The 20512-nt window shown below is 42.7% G+C and overlaps 1 protein-coding gene across 1 annotated transcript in view; it reads left to right on the top strand.

The window, feature by feature from the left end:
* crim1 (cysteine rich transmembrane BMP regulator 1 (chordin-like)) overlaps nt 1-20512 on the top strand; it is a 76051-nt gene that overhangs the window by 2439 nt on the left and 53100 nt on the right. The window contains exon 2 of the mRNA XM_056591189.1: nt 13290-13463. Coding sequence (XP_056447164.1) covers nt 13290-13463 — 174 coding nt within the window. The remainder of the gene's footprint in view (nt 1-13289; nt 13464-20512) is intronic.

Below are 20512 nucleotides of genomic sequence, written 5' to 3'. Positions count from 1 at the left end.
GCCATATTGGTCATTGGCCTAGGTACTTCACTTTGAGTTACATTCACATTTTGTGATAAACATATTCATGGGCATCTCTGAAATCTAGACAATGAATACTGTCTTTACCACATTCAGTATCATGTTTCCTTAGCGCATACTGCTATTCCGTTGATTAAATGACATTGACATCTTCTCATTTCAAATGCTTGGTTCAATACAAACATAAGTCTGCATTTCTTGATGTAGGTTATTGAGAAAGTGCCAAAGCATCTTGGCAGACCTGTGTTATGTGCCATGCGCGACTACTGCACATGCTACAGTATAGGCCTGCCAAAAAACAGACTAAACTCCCCCAGGGGATTATAGTACTTGGCATTTACATGGGTTTTTCAATATTTGGCCTATTGTTTCCATCATCATTTTCACTCAATGACTATATTACCACAGCACACTTCCTTTGTCATTCCTCCTGAGAAGTGGTTTGATTATGAGTGAGAGCAGTTCATTACAAATAAGACAGACACCATTGTATCCAACCAACCTCTTGATCATGTGGCTCCATATACTGTTTAACGACCATGTCTTTGACACTTGAACAAATTCTTCAAAAAGACAAGGGGATTGTCACGTCATCTAGGTTAGACCAGGAGGAGAGATTGAAACAATGATATCGAAGCATGAAAATTCAGAAGAATTTCTTCATGGTTATCTCCTTTCAAATCGTGACATTAATTGCACAGATGGTCATGCAGAACATTAAGTTTGTTTCTGCTTTTTTAAGTACAATGCAGTGCAGTGATATGGAGCCTATAAAGATGCATTAAACATTGCCATTAAAATGTGTTGTTGCTATTTTACAGACATGTACAGTGACTTGCACACAATCCCACATTGAACATTCAAGATGATTAAGTGGTACGGTTTTTCCTCACCTAGGTTTCCATTCTTGGACACGTGAATTATTGAAGCTATACCCACTTTCTACTCCTCCTCTTGCTTATGCTACTGTTCTTCTTGTTCTGCCTAATTCAGGAGCTAGTCATACAGGCGAGTCAATCAAACATCACAATCGTAAGTGGGTAAAAGAAAGAAAACAGAACGCCCCTTTTCAAATTAACAGCTTAGCAGGCGATTTGCGTTACAGTTACAATACAGTTACAATACATGTGACCGTTGGGTTTAATAAGCCTGTCAGGAAGCAAAACTGAGATGGATGAAAACCTATGGATTTCACAGAACCAGGCTTTCTTCCCTGGGGTTTCTTGCGCAACCCATGTAGAAAATTTCAATATCACTTCCCACTCTGACCTTGATAGCCATTATACCAGATCATCGAGTCCAGGCCTCCTATTCTTTTTTTTTCATTTCTCCTTTACATATTTTTTTTTTTGCACTATGCATGTCATGCATTCTTTTCTAACGCAGCATTGTCTGGTGCCATATAGACCGTTTGATGCGTCTATAATTTTCAATATACATTTTCTGATGGCTTTGAAGTGTAACGTCTCATGAATATTCGTGATGCCAGGCGTTACTGCATAATTCATTCGCTGCCTGTGAACTGAGGTCAGGGGCAGCCGTGACAGGGCCGTCTTGCTACCCGCTTGCCTTTTCCGTGCGCCTGTCAACCTACAGTGATCTTTGATTGGCCCAGAGAATATCTATTATTGCTGTCCATCTGTTCTAGGAATGCACAGAGACTAGCATCAGGTATAGGTCCAGTCGCAGAAGGAAGGAGATCCTTTTGTATTCCAGTATTTAAATAAATACAAAAATCATAATGGGGGGATTTTGACAAATGGACATTTCAGAGAGCAAATTTGGACCAATTACAATTTTTTTATAGTAGGGTCCGGTTCTGTGCATGCAGACACTTGTCACCCTGTCACTGCATGAAATGACTTTTGCCTGCCAATTTCATTTGTACTGACAGCGTCATTACAGAATACCAGCATTAACCCTGAGCAGCCCCAGCCTGACCACCCCTACTCCGCAAACGCAGCAGGTTGAAGTAATTGGTTGGACCGAGATTCGTCCCCCCCCACCCCACGCGCGTGCGCGTGGGGTTTCCTTTACCTTACATAGGGCTTTATAGCTATCTGTGCCTGTAACCTGCTTTAATAAATTCAGGACGATGCCTGTCATATGTTACGAATAATAAATGAAGAAAGAAAGGAGTACTGACGATTATTTGTAGTTTTACTTTTCAAAGTTTCTGTTGCAGTAGATATGCTTTCTCAATAAAACCCTTTGTGTAACTGACTGCAGCTCCTAATGTTTGAAGAACTAACTTATTTCTTCAAAAGACGATTAAACTGGAATTTTTTTAAATGATTGAAAGATGGAACCGCATCTTGAATATGCAACTTGCCAAATAGAAATGCAACGGGCTTGTCAGTAGAGACGGCAGCTAAAATGCAGGGGTTTGACCGACTCACCTGCCATCCATAGTTCCATTAAAGCTTTAGGTTGAGGAGGGCCAAGTGGTTGACGGCCTTCCAATGGAGTGTGCAAGAAATGTTGTCTATTTACTGTAATGGGTTTCAGGTAGCATTATATATATATATCTAGCTAGAAGGTCAGGCGATATTTATATCTTGTTACGTGACTTGTGATTTTATTCTTGCTTGTAACGCTGTTGCTATATGGCAGTTCTTCTGTCACAACATCTTCTAGGGAATGAGGCTTGATTTCGTTGGTGTGTACCGAGGCGTTATGAGAGCATCTCATTGTGAGTCCCTAATCAGAAAATCTTAATCCCATGCTCACCTGTTACAGAGATGCCTCTGAAAGTGATTTAGTTTGTTTACCGAAAGAATTCCCTGTAGGTATTTTCTATTTGCCGTCTAATACCCGACTGACTCCACATGGAATACTGTTTTACATGGAGTTATCATTTGAGCTTTGAATTGGTTACAGTGACCATTTGCATTAAAAATTTCTATGTTTAATTAATAAAATGTAATGTCACCTTGGTTTACCTTGTGTTCATTAACAGGAGTAGTATTTTCATTTTGATTACTATTTGTCATGGAAGTTAAGGTTCTGAATAAGTTAAGTTATCCTTTATTGATCCCTTTTTAGGGGGAAATTCTTCTCTGCTTTTGACCCATCCGGGGAGCCGGTGAACACACACAGAGGTCCACACACACGGGGCACACACATGGGGGCACGCCGGCACTCCCGGAGCAGTGGGCTGCCCGGGGAGCAGGTAGGGGGGGGGGTTTCGGGTGCCTTGCTGAAGGGCACCTCATCCGTGGAGGCTCGGGACTCGAACTGGCCACCCTCCGGTAACCAGTCCGACTCCTTAACCAGTATGCCACGGATGATGAATTCACTCGTAATGGACATAACGCCAGCCTTACTAGAGGGCATCGTCAATAGAGTCTGCGCATATTTATTGTCGATGCGTATGTGGCTATGTGCCCCCATTGGGAGTCTTCAAACCGCCCATTCACCTCATCCCAATGTGCATTATTGGATAGAGGTCTGGTGTCGTTGCAGGCAGTTGCAGTTACAATGGAGTCACTGTCAGGCTTGGGGAAGTAAGCTTTAAATTAGCCTTTTATTTTATTTGCTATCTATTGTGTTCTTTATCAGTTGGGTATTCAAAAATCACTTTTACTTTTTATTGACCATTTTAAGCAGACAATTTTTAATAAAATAGTTCTCAACCTGGTTAATATGTTAATTAATACCATGAGTTGGAGAATAATGAGGAAATGTTGATAAGATATCAGATAATACTAGATTAAATGTGTTTGTCGAAGTGTATCTACATAACTGATAAGGCCAATTTTCAATTTCGGGTTAGTTGCACACTTGCCAACCTTGAGCCCTCAAAGTTAGCAATTTTTTCCGAAACCACCAGGGGTCCCTTTCCTCGATTTTTGAGACTTGTAAAATGGTTACTGTGTATCATAAAGAAGCAGATAGCAAATCTGTTAGATTTTTTTTTTATTACCATATATATTTTAAATATCCACAAAAATCCATTTACATACAGTAGCTTTTTTCTTTATGTGTTTCATTATGATGAAATAGTTACTTCAAATTTTACTATAACAGACAATCCAATAAACCATACAAATACGTATTTTCTCCGAATTCAGGAGAACTGCCGAAGAATTCAGTCTCCTGGTAACTATTGGGAGAAGACAGTGACTCTCCGGGGAAAATCATGATGGTTCGCAAGTATGGAACAGAGTGTAATGACCTTTCAAGGTGAAGTCTCTCCCCAGGTGCCATTAGATAGGACAAACAAGATTTTCTTGCAGAGTCATGTTGAATTTCACAAGTTTTGATGCATTATCTTTCTCATCAGGTTGGGCCATTCTGGGGTACCCAGGTTTGTTGCATGAAGTACACATTCTGACAAGCAGCAACTTAAACTTGTCTACTCCGAATGACTTGACTTGTTTCAACGACATGTCATTCAAATAAGATGATTGCTCATCTGGTATCCTGTCCAACGCAGCCTCATTACTCCCCGATTTGAATCGGATATTATATCATCCCTCACCTCCCCACTGTGATAGCCCGTGTCAGATGAGCGTTCTGGTTGAAAGATAGCCGCAGTGCATCGCCTAGTTGGGCGCCACACATTGGTAATGGATGGGGTGGTGTGGTAGTGTATCACACACACACACACACACACACACACACACACACACACACTCTTTAAAGCAATATTGAGTGCCCTGAAAAGTGCTGGTAGGATTTTTTTTTTTATTATTATAATTAAACTTGAATATCCTAAGAACTGTTTCCATAAAACAATGAATTCCATGAAAGAAAAAGGAAACCGTAATTGGCTATGACATCCACATGAAGGCAGTGACTTCTTTAGAAAACTGCTATTATAAGAAACTCAGACAAATTACTGAGAAATACAGAAGACGCAATGACCCATGGATGCACAATTTGCTAGATATCTTAGCCCAAGGAGCAGCACTGACAATCCGAAGGCTCAGGCTAATGACAGTACAGACAGGTCAAACGTCAGTGGTACAAGAAGAGGGGCAAAGGCGCAAGCTGTAGAACACACGCAAAAGAAACCTCATTCCGTTTCACCATTACAGATGATCTGTGTTGTTGTTGAAAGACTGCACAGCCTTCCACATATAGCATCTAAAACCAATAAGTGATTTCTGCCATCTCAAACCCTTGCAGAGAGTACATAACATGTGGCAGTGGAATTCTGACAGCATAGGGCAAGGCTTTTCAGCATCTGAGTAATGTGGAGATAAGGCACATTCCTCACTCATGCAGTCAGGGGATGCCCAAGTAATCTTCAGAGTTATGTCCACAAGAGAAATACCCGAGAAATCTTCAAGGGTATGAGTGTCAAGGAAATTTGAACAAAAAATAACAGTCAAAGCATGTATATGTAATGGATTGCACACTTCATTACACAATGTATAATTATGAGGTAAAACTAGTAAATTATTATTGTTGCTCAAATGTCGTCAATGTCTCTCAAGGTCAATATTGGAGGTTACACCTGAGAAATGCCTGTGATTGTGACATTCCAGAAAGTGTTAACGAAGCCTCGGGACCACACCAGAAACGAAATTTACGCTGTTGTTATCCCAGCTTCACTACTGTGTATTTGTACAGAAAGTCCTGCAGCTATTGCAACGGCGATGACTAAGGATCGACCACAGGTAGAGAATACAAAAAAGGAGAGAATGTGGCAGTTTTACTGTCCAAATTTAGACCAGCCTTGCACTGCATCTTGGAACGTGTCTGATGCTAGGTGGAATGTACTCCAGTGGGCGGAGGGGTAAATTGTTACCTTGTTGGGTTATGCTTTGGATACATTTTTCAGTAGATCTGGAGACAAGGGTAAGAATGCAAAATTAGACACACACTTACTGCTTACTTAGCTTAACGCAAGGTTCAACTTGTCGTGGGTAAGGGCCAGGGTCAATCATAATAGGCTGCTTGGAAAATTCAGATTCTCCACTGGGTGCAGCCAAAGAAGGTATGACCAATACGATTTCATAGAAAATTAATTGGAAAACCAAATGCTTGACAGGAGGACACATAATGGCCAGGTCACCCTTTCAGCAGAGAGATTTTTTAATCTTAATGGTTTTCCACCTGGATAAATGAAGGACTAATAATACAAATAATAGAGCATATTCATGAAGACTTTGATAAGAATTGATTTCACATTGTGATACATCTGCTGAACACATTTTCTGTGACTGGAGCCCGGGATCACTGGGCATTTTGGGCACACATCAGACCAACCAAGCCATGGTTGATCAGGCCACAACTTGTTCAGGTGACGCGTGCTGCCAGTTATACACAGATATGATCTCCTCATGCACAGCCATATTGGGCAGCGTTCAAGTGTGCTCAAAACCCTGTAAACCCTGTTGAGTAGTTGTAGCCTACAGCCAACCTTAACGGGCATTCACCAGTCCTACCAACACAGTAAAGAATAAGGTCATTATAATTGATTAAAGGCCAATGCACATTGAATGATTTGCATATAATTAGAATCTAAATGGAGGCACAAGACTTTTGAATTGTTTGTTTATCCATACACATTTCTGATCTGGTGTATGTAGTGCAATTGGCGTGAGAAACTTGTACCAAATGTCAACGGCTTACCTCAGTGAGCCGTTGACATATTACGTCTTGCACCCATTTTAAGATGTAATATCGGCAGATGTTATCCGTCAATCTTAAGTTTCGAAACAAGCTTGTGGTAAGACTATTTTATTATTGTGAGTTGTCTATTCCTCAATATCTGTTCCTGCAGACCATACATTGCTAATCCTAGACAGTCCAATGTTTTGTACTGTCTGCCAGTGCTTGATATCTAATAAAAACATCACGTTATTATCCCATTTTCAAAGACATTATCAGTGGCCGCACGGCGCTACACAATAGCAGTGTGGGCGTCAATACCGCCGGCGTCTGCTTCTCAAGTGAAGTGGTTTACATGTTCATAGAAACCGTACCCTACCCATTGTGATGTCCGAGATAGGCTACATTACACACTTGTTGACCTATCAAAAAATGATCACTGCTGAACAAAACAGACCATTGTGTGCACTGTTCCACATAGTTCATTCACATTTAGATGCTGGACCGTGCGACCATCCCAAAATAGTTTTGAGTAATATTTTTATAATGGTGTTGTTATGGTCATGCTAAACCTTTTTGGAAAAAATGTATGCAAAGTTGCCAAGCATTATGAAATCATTTTAGAAATACTGCTGCGAATGTACAAGAGAATTTCCTCCTTTTCTTCTTTATATCTTTGCACCTTTTTTAACCCGTATTCCTACTTTCATATAATTGAGCTGTCCTTAATCTCGAGGAAGTGAACAGTGAAACGTGGGGATTCAATACAAAGGCAAAGTGCCTTGTATTATTTCCTGGCACGTCTGCATATTACCAGTTAAATAATATATTATTTTTAACCACAGAGAATTGTTCAAGATCAGATGATTTATTTAGGTTTCCATTTATTTATCAATGTCAGCCATTTCATTTATTCATCAGGCAAAGGGTTCCTCGAAGAATGCAGAGGAGGGGTTGTACACTGGCGCGGATGCACCCAAGCCTCCTTCATTGCTCCTGTTATCGTCGGGCGGAAGTTCAAGCGCCAATGTGCTCGTCCCTAGAGTAGTTTTCCCTCTTCACTGGCTGACTTGCATCTCATGGTTTGATACATGCATGCCTTGCTCATGAGAGAGAAAGGTAGAGGATATTATTAGAGTAGGAAATGTGAGTGAATATGAATATATATATACAGATCTGCATTAGTACAAGTAGGCAGGCTGGCGTTCATTCTAATTAAGTGCTCATGGACTAGTGCACTCAAATTCAACGCAGCTTCTAAATTGATGGATATATCACTTGATGATTATTGCTCAGTTCCTGTTAGTTAGTCAACACTAACCCTTGTTTAAATGGATATCTTAGGTAACATCACAACGCTATTAGTAAATGAGGAATAGACAATTAGTTGACTGTTGACTTAATTGAAAAGAAAATTATCTCTGAACTCTAAAGGAATAATATACATTTTCCTATTGCTTTACTGAGCGCTCTCGTTTTTTTTGCAATTTTAACGGTCAGCAAAATGTTTTTTATTCAACACATTTAAATTGTATTGCATTTGAAAATGCATAATTTTTTGCCTAAATACTCAACCATTTTTAGGCAAATAGTTCAACTGATGAAACTTGGTAGTAAGCTGATATAGCAGCACAGGCCCGTGTGAATAGAACACCATGGAGCAATCAATGACACGACTTGAAAGCAAGTGTTCATAAGAGGATTTGCGAAAGTGAAAAAAAGCTTTCAGTGCAAATCCTTTATTTGCTCTTCTGTATTACTGTGTACACAGATAAACCCTAACAATGTACCAAGAATCATGTGGTGGACACCCCAGTGTCTTAGTATGCTAGATTGTGTGTGTGTGTGTGTGAGTAATGGCGATGGTGGTTTAAAACAGCACTCCGACACTGACCTTGTCCTGATAGACAGAGGTCAGAGAGCGCCGTTTGTTACAGAGGCAGGCTTCCCATATCACCTGTACATGGACCATGTATGAAACACCAAGCTGAAAAATAACCAGCCTCTAGCTACATGCATACGCAATCTAGGCTATAGGTGTAGGATCATAGCTCTTCTAAGTTGGCAGTCTGGGACTTGTACAGCAGCTAGCTGTTACGGAGCTTACCCAAGAGCAGATCTAAACAGCTGGCAAGGTATTGCTTAATCCCAGAAACCATGGGCAGCCTAACGGTAGGGAAAAGACAGCATATCCTGTACCCCTGAAGTCCCTGTATGTCTGTAAATCTCTGCATATTTTGAATTCCAATGGAAAACGTGTGTGTGTGTGTGTGTGTGTGTGTGTGTGTGTGTGTGTGTGTGTGTGTGTGTGTGTGTGTGTGTGTGTGTGTGTGTGTGTGTGTGTGTGTGTGTGTGTGTGTGTGTGTGTGTGCCTTCTGATGTACCTGCCAAGCCTGTGTAATTTCAGAGTTGCCAGCAATCAGTTCTGTTTTTACACTCGTTTCGCTGATGCCCTGAGGACCGAGTCACCATTGGCTGGATTAGGTCAGCGGGGGAGGGGCAACATTTGCATAACTAGCATATAATTGCCAGAGGGCAAGAGTTCCTGTGCACATGCTGTGTTTGCGTGTGCATACGAAGAGTAATTAGTGCACGTAATCAATCTCTTCCAATGTGGTTGAGATATGTCTGTAAACAAGTGCTGCCATGGAAACATAAAGGTATTCAGCAAATATAAAATTATATATTCTGATTAGTCCATTGGATGCCACTGAGAAGGCATCACTAAAGGTCCAACCTATACATTTTCTATGTTAGATTTAGATAGGGAATGTGGTTGACGTGGGATTCTGGCCCGATAGATGGAAGGCAAATGCAAAAATAAGAATAAAGCATAGAAACTTCCATCACAAATCCCTACTGAGTTTAAATTATTTGGATGGTGCCTTGCCTTCTATGTGAAAGTTGGAAATCTTGTTTGAAAGAGGGTCCTCCTCATATGAGGTTAGTTGGTTTTCAACTGCTGCTTGGAAGCAGAAAGGTAATATCCGCAGAAAAGCCATGGAAAAACTTCACATATTTTTAAGTTTAAGATTATACGGTTGTGTCATTTTAAGATTTCCGGTAACGTTTCATCATTCATTAAGCCACAGCATGCAGAGGGGGGTTACAAAGTTTATATTTATAACTATATATTCTGTTTGATTTGGTGTTTGGGAGCTCTAGGGTGGAAGGGCTCAGAGAGATTAAAGAACTAACTTCTTGGTTGCAAAAAAACTAAACAATTTCGGTGAAAAGTTCATTGAGTCACATAATGGCACTCACTGAAGATCAGACAACAGTAAAATCGATCTCGGGGGATAGAATCATATCTGATGAAGTGCAAGCTATCACAACTGACATCACCTGATTTGATCGTCCCGTGATTCGCCCCCAAACTGAAACCACAATTGTGTCTGATGATGTCCATCCAGGGATGGTAGTTGGCCTTTTGATGTAGTAACTCTTTTAAAGCAGAAATCCAGCATCAATCCGTTCGTTAGGCAGACCATCACTGGCTAGCACAGGGATGTGTAAAGGTGAACTTATAAATGCTCTACCCCTAAGCCCACTAAGATCGCATTGTTATTGGAGACAGAACGCAGAATAAACTCTAAGCCAAAGCGTCCTGCAGCTCCACACACTCAAAGTTAATTTGGCTCTCAGTGATCCGGGATACAGGGTTGGTGTTCTATTTTGTAATTCTCCCTCCAAGGGATGAGTTGTTTGTACAGAGATGTGATAAAATGCTGACTCCATAGACTATGATCAAAGACAAACAAAAAAACATTTTTTTGATTATCTTCTCCTTCTGTTGTCACCGAATAATGGAATTAGTTTTTAATTCAAGATTGTTTTCATTCTTTAAGCATTTTAACTTTTGCTCACGAACGCAAATCCGGAACTGAAGGGCATGACATGATCCGTGCTTCTGATGGAGATTGTTTGACGCACGCACGCACGCACGCACGCACGCACGCACGCACGCACGCACGCACGCACGCACGCACGCACGCACGCACGCACGCACGCACGCACGCACGCACGCACGCACGCACGCACGCACGCACGCACGCACGCACGCACGCACGCACGCACGCACGCACGCACGCACGCACGCACGCACGCACGCACGCACGCACGCACGCACGCACGCACGCACGCACGCACGCACGCACGCACGCACGCACGCACGCACGCACGCACGCACGCACGCACGCACGCACGCACGCACGCACGCACGCACGCACGCACGCACGCACGCACGCACGCACGCACGCACGCACGCACGCACGCACGCACGCACGCACGCACGCACGCACGCACGCACGCACGCACGCACGCACGCACGCACGCAGGCAGGCAGGCAGGCAGGCAGGCAGGCAGGCAGGCAGGCAGGCAGGCAGGCAGGCAGGCAGGCAGGCAGGCAGGCAGGCAGGCACACACACACACACACACAACCCCACAACCCCCCCCCACACAAACACGCCAACAACCCCACACACACAACCACATCCACACCCACACAGGGCTCTCAAAGGGATCTCATTTGGAGGAGGTGAAAGTGCAACACGTCAGTTGACGTAGCCAGTATGATTACTGTCCCCCATCTGCAGCCGCCTTCCCCTGCTATTACAATCTGAAATGGATCTCAACATTTTCATAAACGGCTTTCGTACCCCAGGGGTTCTTTTTCTGCTGCGAACATCGAATTGTAAACGTGCGACAGTTTGGTTTCAGAATAAGATGTCTCTTCTTTTTTTTTTTTTTTTTTACTCAAGGTTTATTTATTTATAAGCACAGCGCCAGCCAAGTGTCTTTACATTGTGGGCATCTAATAAGCAAGTCGCACATGTTTTTAAGGCCATTTCTGTTGTATTATAATCTCAAGATCTCCTTCACTTGAATTTTCGACTTAAGGTACCAGATTTATGCCATCTACAATCTTTATACGGCCCTATCTTGACAGTTTGTGTGCGATTCCCAGCCACAGATAGATTATTATAACAAAGCTTTATCTCGCACTGTTGGCTCCTATTACATTCCACTGCCAGGTGGGGGTGGGGGCGGGGGACACAATACATTGAATTAATATTTTCTGAGTGAATATATCTAGCAAACATGTATGCTAATATGACAAATATAATACTAAGGATGTTAATGATAAATCATTTACCCTTTTAATTGCCGTTAAGAAGTAAAAATAAATTATTCACTGACAGTTTTGGTTTGGTTGGTTCTGTCTTGTTAGTTTAGAAATGGCAGTAATTGCGGCCCATTTGACATTGTTTTGTTTGGCTGTGCCCAGGACAGGTGGTCAAGAGCAGCCATTTCGAGTGAGAGGCTTGTGGTCTTCAAGAATCAGTGTTTCAAAAAACGAATGTGGCTGTGGAATTTGTTTGAATAAAACTTATGCCGAAAAAAGACATCCGTTTTGTATGTTATTAATCATTGAGGATTATTTGATTATTGATTGTTAACATGTTCTACTATTGGTTCAGGAAAACGCAGGACATTTTTAACCCTTTTTATGAAGGGAACACGGTATAAATCACTCTTGGGATGAAAGGTGCGTACCAAGTTGAGGCAACTCCCCTTAATCAGATGGGCATGTGGTCCTAAAAATATGTCTGCTATATCGTCAGGCCCAAGACCAAAGGACATGATACATATTTATGATCTGAACCACACATTATGCAAATTACCTTGAGGTTGGAAACTAATGTGTGTGTGTGTGTGTGGGGGGGGGGGAGGAGGGGGGAGGACAAGAGGAAGAGAGAGTCTCCAGGTGGAACATTTAGAAGAAGTCAGAATGCGGCCACTTTTTCTTTCAGGTGGGGGTAGGGGATTGCAAGTTGGCCTGTGCATGTGTGCATGCTGAAGCATTTGACATGCACACTCTAGGGAAAGGCCTTGAAATAGGTAAACACATTTCTGCTCTGCTGCTACCCTGATGACAAGAGACACACACACACACACACACACACACACACACACACACACACACACACACACACACACACACACACACACACACACACACACACACACACACACACACTCATAGACGCATACACACACACACACACACACACACACACACACTCATAGACGCATACACACACACACACAAATGTCAGAAAGGAACATCCACGTTGCCTGAAAGCTTGAGAAGAGATAGCGGGGTCAGCTGTCTGTCCAAAACTTTTTCAACCTGAACCGAAGAGGCTAACCTGACACGCAGAGTCTGAGAGCTGTCACTTTACTCAACCCCATAACCTTTACACTGACACAAATATCTGTTTTTGTTGTTGCTCAGGGCCTTCAATGCCTCTTCATTTCAGTATTTGCTTTTCGGCTCGTTGAATTCATGAAGCGTAGCCCAAAATGCAAATATATAGCTCAGCGTGGGGCCAGGTAAAGTGCATTGAACTACAGACTGCGCCTAGCTCAGACTTCACACACATAACGCCTTTGATAAAGAAGAACACTTGAAAATGTAGGTGTGAAACACAAGAGGAGTAAAATAATAATTCAATTGGCATGAAACTAGTGGGGCAGGCTGCAACCATGCAATTTGTGACGACCAGCCACTAATCAAACTGAAGTGTTATTTCTATTTCGGGGGCGTTGAAAGAATATTGAGGGGTTCGGAGGGGGGGGAAAGGTGCAACCACCCCTCTGGCAAGCTCCCTAATTGGTGTATTCTGTTCTCCTATTGGCAGATGAAGACTGGGAGGAGGGCCAACTGCTTGGATTTGAGCCCTGCAGCGAGAACCTGATAACCGGCTGCAACATCCAAGATGGCCGGTGCGTCTGCCATGCCTTGCGCACGTGCGCCAACCCGTTCCAGTTCCCCTCGCTGGACAGCTGCAAGACAGCCCTGCGACAAATAGAAGGTGTGCCTCCTTTTTTTCCTTTCTGCTTTATCTCCTGGGCCGTCCGTCTGAACCTAGCTCCTCTGACTGGTGCCATTGTTTACAGCGAGGAGTTACAGCTTCAGAAGCCGCCATCTTTCTTACCGCCAGGGTCATGGCCACTCTTTGCAGTTGTCAACATTGTTTAACACCGTCTGCGGGCCTTCCCCACTTCCTGCCTGACTGTTTTAGTGTTCACTGTTGATGTGTGATCCCTCGCCCAGAAACTTACTGCAGACTGCACTCTCCCTTTTCCTGTGATGATTCCCGTCTCCGTTGTATTTCCCTTCATGTCTCGCCGTCCCACTGGTTTTTAAGCAGAGCGCACATCCCACCATTTTTTTCAAAGACCTTGTTTAAAACCAAAAAAACAAAAACACTGCAACATCAGCTTTAGATTTGCATAAAATTGACCTCCATTAAACTATCCAACACAAATGTATTACAATGCTGCCACGCACCTGTGCACATGAATGGGCACATTAAATGCAGAGAGAGAGAGAGAGAGAGAGAGAGAGAGTGAGAGAGACTGAAAGCCCAAATCACAAATGAACAAGTCTTACACAATTACTCCTTTTCCAATCACCCATGCACCCAGCAAGGCAGGCCATCTCACAGACACCGGTCTGGACAACACACGGTCGATTTTGGTGAGATAAGCAGCAACCATTTCTATCTGGCTGCAGCCCCTGACAACATTGAGATGTGCAGATATTCTTTAGCTTTAGCTCATCCGAAAACGTAGACACGTCCAAAAGACGTCGACACTTCCGAAAGACGTCAAGACAGTTATTTAAGTTATATGTTACAGAAACTGAGGAGAATTGGTTTGGCTGGTTAGTTAGTTACACCACGACTACAGTGAGTGTCTTAACCCTGTGACACAGGAGGAGTAGACTAAACTCTCAGATACAAGGACCCCTAGCATGCTGTAGATGACGGAGGCATGCGGCAGAAAATGCTTGACTATTCCATTATCGTACTACTATTGGTGTGCTGCGTACACAACTGGTGGACGTCACAGCCGCTCTCCATACACTCCGTCTGGGATTGATGATCCACTTCTAGTTTCATTTAAACTTGATTCATAATAAATCTCCACTGTTTTTGAAAGATTGTTTTTTGCTTCTTTAGCGGGAACGGATGTATGTTTGTGGCTGTAAGACACCAATATATAGTGTGTGTGTGTGTGTGTGTGTGTGTGTGTGTGTGTGAGTGTGTTCTAAAGTGAAGTTACTTTACCTTCGTTCCTATACGCTTGTTTTTCCCGTTGCTGTTCTAACGGCGGTGGGTGGATGGGAATGTGAATGTTGGCCTCATTATGTTTTTCAGTGTTTCAGCACATGGTGGAGCTTAGAAATCTGTAAGACGACATGAAGCCAAAAATTGTAATGCAAGCATAGCAAATTCCATTCCCAGGAATAATAGTCTTTAGTGTCTGCATGTCTAACTGGACCTATGAGTTAAAAAGCTAGCATGTAACTCCATCTTGGAAGTTGTATAGACTTAATTTGTATGGAATAATAACATGTAAACATTGATTATTTACCTACATATTTCATTGATAGTAACATCACAAAACTAAGTCAGGACATTTCACCTGGCACAGATTGATATTTGACATATTTGTTTGGGCATTTAGCAGATGCTTTTATCCAAAGCGACTTACAACATGCACATATTCCCAAACCGAGGGTGGCGTCAACCATATGAAAGGCGACACTCAGCAATGAGGAGCCGGGGGTTGAACTAGCAACCCTACGGTTACAAGGCAACCCGCTCTACCTCATGAGATAAGCTTCTCAAAAAAAGGACAGCCAAATGGTTTTCCAAACAAGGTACAACCTGTTTAAATAATACCCTCCTCTTAATGATGCTTATGTTGGGGTATTAAGATTCCTCAGGCTTTAATCCAAGGATTGGCAGTGAATCAGTGCTAGTTCTAGGCCGACATGCCACAGAAAGAATTGTTGTGGTTTTAACAAAGACAATTCAATAAAGGCTGTGTAAATAAACTTGTTCAAGTACATAACCAAACAGCAGCAGAAGGAAGATACAAAGTAGTAGTCCTGAACCATTAGGAAGTGTAATGTTCACAGAGAAACAGTAGAAAATATTTCAGTTCAACATAGGCATATGGATACATTTAACGCAATGTCTTACATTCAAATCGAGATATGGTTTGTAGAGATGTATTCTGAGTTCAAGCTCAAATACATAGTCTCAAGTGTTGAGAGTGTTTAGAGTTGTTAGCCTGTGTAATTGTTGTGTACTGTGCCTCATAATCATTAAAAGATTATGCCGTGTGTGTGTGTGTGTGTGTGTGTGTGTGTGTGTGTGTGTGTGTGTGTGTGTGTGTGTGTGTGTGTGTGTGTGTGTGTGTGTGTGTGTGTGTGTGTGTGTGTGTGTGTGTGTGTGTGTGTGTGCGTGTATGCGCCTGCTCAGGGCTTACAATGTAATAATAGTGTTTGTCTTTGCATGATTGTGTGAGTATGCATATGTGTAAACATTTGTTCAAATGTTCGTGTATGTGTTAGTCATTTGAGTATGTGTGAGGGTGTGTATGTGTCCGGCCACACAAAACTCCCAACAAAGAATGCATGGAATGCTGTGAATGTCCTGATTCCTGTGTTGTCATGACAATTTGGTAACGATTACATAAAGGGAAGTTCCGTTAAACATAACACTCTCTGAGGTTTTCTAGTCTGTGCTGGCTGATAAAACATATTTGAAAGTAATCATTCTGCATGTATAAATTCACTTTTTTCTGACAAGCCGTTTTATATTATTCATATTTTTGAAGAATAACATCAGTTTGGGGTGATACTTTTTGGCTTAAATTATTTCAGTAGTCTTCAGAAGGAGGTTTTGGTCATAATGTAGTCAAAGACCAGGTCTTTGTTTGGGTTTGTTATTTTTGACAGTTGATTAAAGATATGACTTTGATCCCACTGCTGCCACTGGGATACATTGCACATTGCAGTTATCTTGGTTAGGGTTAGGGTTATTAAAAAAAGGACTTCACACACCCTTAATAAATTATCTTCCAAACTCCTGGTGTTTGTGCATGTCTGTGTGTGGTTTTCTACGTGCAAAAAGCCTCCATTTGTTACCAAAAGATCAACTCCAGAAAGCATAGATGGATAATAGAAACCTTCTGAAGATGAGAGTATAAAGAAAAAATAAATTAGAAAGCTGAAAACAAACAGATTTGTGTGTGTGTGCTCTTTCTTTCTTTCCACATATTTTCCCTCTCTCCCCCTTTCCGGACATTTATTTTCGTTCCTCATACACTCTTTCTTTCACTCTCTCACTTTCAACAAAATAAGGGAGGAAATTCTTTGCATTCCTCTATGTGTGTGTGTGTGTGTGTGTGTGTGTGTGTGTGTGTGTGTGTGTGTGTGTGTGTGTGTGTGTGTGTGTGTGTGTGTGTGTGTGTGTGTGTGTGTGTGTGTGTGCGCACGCACATGTGAAAAGGCCATGTTTAGGCTAGTTGTATCTAGTGGTGGCATTTGGCATATCTGGTTTTATGTGAACTGGTATGTTTAATAATGTTCACTGGTGGCTCAAATAGGAACAGATGTTTAGTTATTGTAGTAGCGCTTCCTTCGTTCCTTTTTTTTGTGGATTAAAAAAACAAATCTAAGCACATGAACTAGTAGTTGCACCTGGGACAGTTAAATCACTACCAAGCAGATGTACACATACTGCCAAAGCTGATTCACACATACCCATATTTAAGGCAATTTAGTTTTTTAAAAAGAGGATTAAATTTGACGCTGTCTGTGCATGTGTGTAAATGCATTTGCATGTGCCAGGCTCCTACATGTGGCTTGTGTACCAGTCAGAGATGATATGGCTATTTGTTATCGTTGTTTAGACTCCTGCAGAGATGACAAAACGACGGAGAAGAGACGTGCAGAGAGGGATGGGGAGAGAGTGAAAGAGCGAGATGGCGCAAGCGAGATGAATAGGCTTGTTTATCGGTCATACATTGCCCCTTTATCCACCAGCTATCGGAAACCAAAACAAACCACCTTTTACTCTGGGCAGCTACGCTGTGCATGTGAGTGTGTGTCTGTGTGTGTTTGTCTCTGTTTCTGTCTGAGTGTGGCGCAGGTGGGTGGCAGAGAGCGTTCACATCTGCTGCGGCTTATTTATGCCTCTCAGCCATTTATGATAATAATCGTGTGTGTGTGTGTGTGTGTGTGTGTGTGTGTGTGTGTGTGTGTGTGTGTGTGTGTGTGTGTGTGTGTGTGTGTGTGTGTGTGTGTGTGTGTGTGTGTGTGTGTGTGTGTGTGTGTGTGTGTACTGCACCTCAGTAGGCAAGGTTTGCAATAGGTGCCTTTGCTCACAGCAAGAGCTGATTATTTAGGTACATGCTGACACCCACACATGAAAACACCCACACCCACACACACGCACACTGTGAGGGGACTCAAACGAACGAAAATTGAACAGAACAGAACATCAAGCATTAATTTATAACCTCAATTACAAGTTAGATCACCATACAGCCTATTAAAGAAAAGTACTCTCTATTTCCTATTACAAAACAAGAATGTGCCTAACATTTCCTTGAATAAACTATTATTTCATGATGTGATTCACTGTATGAGAATACTACATGACACAAGAGCTATGCATTGTCACTATTTGGTTTTCCTGTGTGCAATGCATTATGAATTATTGGTGTAGAAATCCTCTAATATACAACTAATAACTTAACCTAATGCCGACCTCCATTACTGTACGGTTGGGTATGCCGTCACTTATGCCCCCACCTCAAGCGTCACGCTGGGATAGCCAGACAATTCCAAGAGGTAGTATTTGAAGGAGTCCAGAGCCCACTTAACAACCATGCATTCCTTTTCCACAGTGGAATAGCCAGCCTCACAGGGAAATAGCTTCCGGCTGAGGAAGGCTATCAGATGAGGCATCTGTTTGCAGTGAACAGTTCTGTCCAAAGTCTGGGCTACGCAAGACTGGGTTCCTACTGAGTGCTTGTTGGATGTTTTGAAAAGTCTGCTCCCCTTCCTCCATCCGCTGAAGCTGAATGTTGTTTTTGGGTCCTCTCTGGTAGGGTTAGAAGCATTCAGATGAAGGATTTCAGCTGGATCTCTGACTGAGAAAGTGGACAGGACTGGTTTTCTTGGACTTTCTGAATTGGGTCCTGATGTCTCTATTCAAAATCACATAGCCCAGATACTCGCCCAGTTTCTGTTTTTGGGGTTGACGTTCAGGTCGGCTGTCTGTAGATGGGCAAGGATCACTCCAACACACTTCAGATAATATGATAGCAGGTCCAAAATCGAATAGTACACCTCTGAAAGGTAGCCGGTGTGCAATGCTACCCAAAGGGCGGAGCAGTACAGTCCCAATGCTGTCTGAATGCAGTCAATTCACCAGGTCGTTTGCTAAGGCAGTTGCATAGGTTAATAGTGGTTACGAATTTGGCCTTTCCTGAGATGATCAATGTGGGCAGTTGGGTATGAGTCAAACATTGAGATATTATTCAGGTAACAAAAGACAATACAGAACCAGATTTCACCTCAAAACGATTGAATTCCTCCACTCACTTCTTGTTAGTGGTTGACACTGATTCCCATTGCTAACAGAAGGTCTGCTTCCTTCCTCATGGCCACCAGGAGACTCTCTTGGATCCTGTGACTCAAACGTCTTATTGGTGCCTTACCTTTTTAATTACATGTCATCTACAAGCATAGCAGCACAACAAGGGTTCTACTGTAACACATCTGGATCAAAACATGCTCTCACCTTGAACAGCTGGTTTCCTGGGAGGTGGTCCAAGGCAAGGGAAGAGGAGGTTGGAACTGGAATGTACTGCTCAACAACTTCTTCCTCAGTTTGCACCCTCTTGATGAACTGGACCTAAGGAAGTTGGAACTGGAATGTTCTGCTCAACAGCTTCTTCCTCAGTTTGCACTCTCTTGATGAACAGGACCTCACTGTTCTTCACAGGACATGGTGTCCACTCTTTTAGGAGATTCATATGAGGAACCCTGACCAGAAGTTGAGATCTCATATGTTGTATGTCTAAGCTAGCGGGTTAGCTGGAAGGGACCTTGCCATTCGACACGTACCTTGCCATCTTCTGAAGAGAGCATCAGCAGAACTTTCTGTCCATGTTCAAAGCCCATTTCCCGGCGGGTCTAGTAATACCAAGTCGTCTGGTGTAGTTAGCCCTCAGCTAGTTTCCCCAGGGCAGGATAACTTGTCTTCTCCACTCACTCATGTGGATAGCATAGTCCGAGGTCCCCATACCTCATGGCCATTGAGCAGTTTGAAAGGGAACCTGCTAGAGTCCTGGGGAACATTTCCTAAGCATTTGCATCAGAGTTTGATTGAAATGTTCTGTTACCTCATCTGTTTATGTATGGTAGGGAGTAGTTCTTAAGCCCTTAATTCCCAACAACTGGTGTACGTCCTTCAGAAAATTTGACATGAAATGTATGCCTTGGTCCGTGATAACCTCAAAGGGAAATCCTACCCTTTCAAAGAGCTCTACTAGGCACAAGGCAACGGATCTGACCTTGGTCATTTTCAGGGGGAAAACCTCAGTGTACCTGGTAGCGTACTCTGTGACTACTAGTAAGGAGTCATTGCCTGACTTGCTCCTCTCTGCAGGGCCAACTTTATCCTTCCTGAACCGTTCAAATTTTATTACGAAACGTTCAACATTGTCAAAATCAGTCAACTCCTCAAGCCTTGGTTCTTTAAATGCCTTCCATTTAAAGGCATTTAAAAGGCAATGACTACCAGATCAGTGGTCATTGGAAATAGGGCCGGCAAGTGAGTATACATGAAAAAGTAACTCCTGGGAAGCAGACTGAGGACTGCTTAGGTCTTGTGCCTTGGGTCCATGAGAGTCCGGTGCAAGATTGCTCCAGGCAAGGAGAAGTATCGGCCTGTGCCTCCACCTGGAGAAGCAGGAACTTGTGTTAAAGTTCTCTCAATTGCTGCTCCTGGCGTGCACTTGGTCTCTGCCTGCTCAGAGCCTATGGCCACAT

The sequence above is a fragment of the Gadus chalcogrammus genome, chromosome 5 (genome assembly GCF_026213295.1).
Source record: "Gadus chalcogrammus isolate NIFS_2021 chromosome 5, NIFS_Gcha_1.0, whole genome shotgun sequence".
Lineage (NCBI taxonomy): Eukaryota > Metazoa > Chordata > Actinopteri > Gadiformes > Gadidae > Gadus > Gadus chalcogrammus.
Note: the sequence above shows the minus strand (reverse complement) of the source record. Positions and strands in the feature narration are given on the sequence as shown.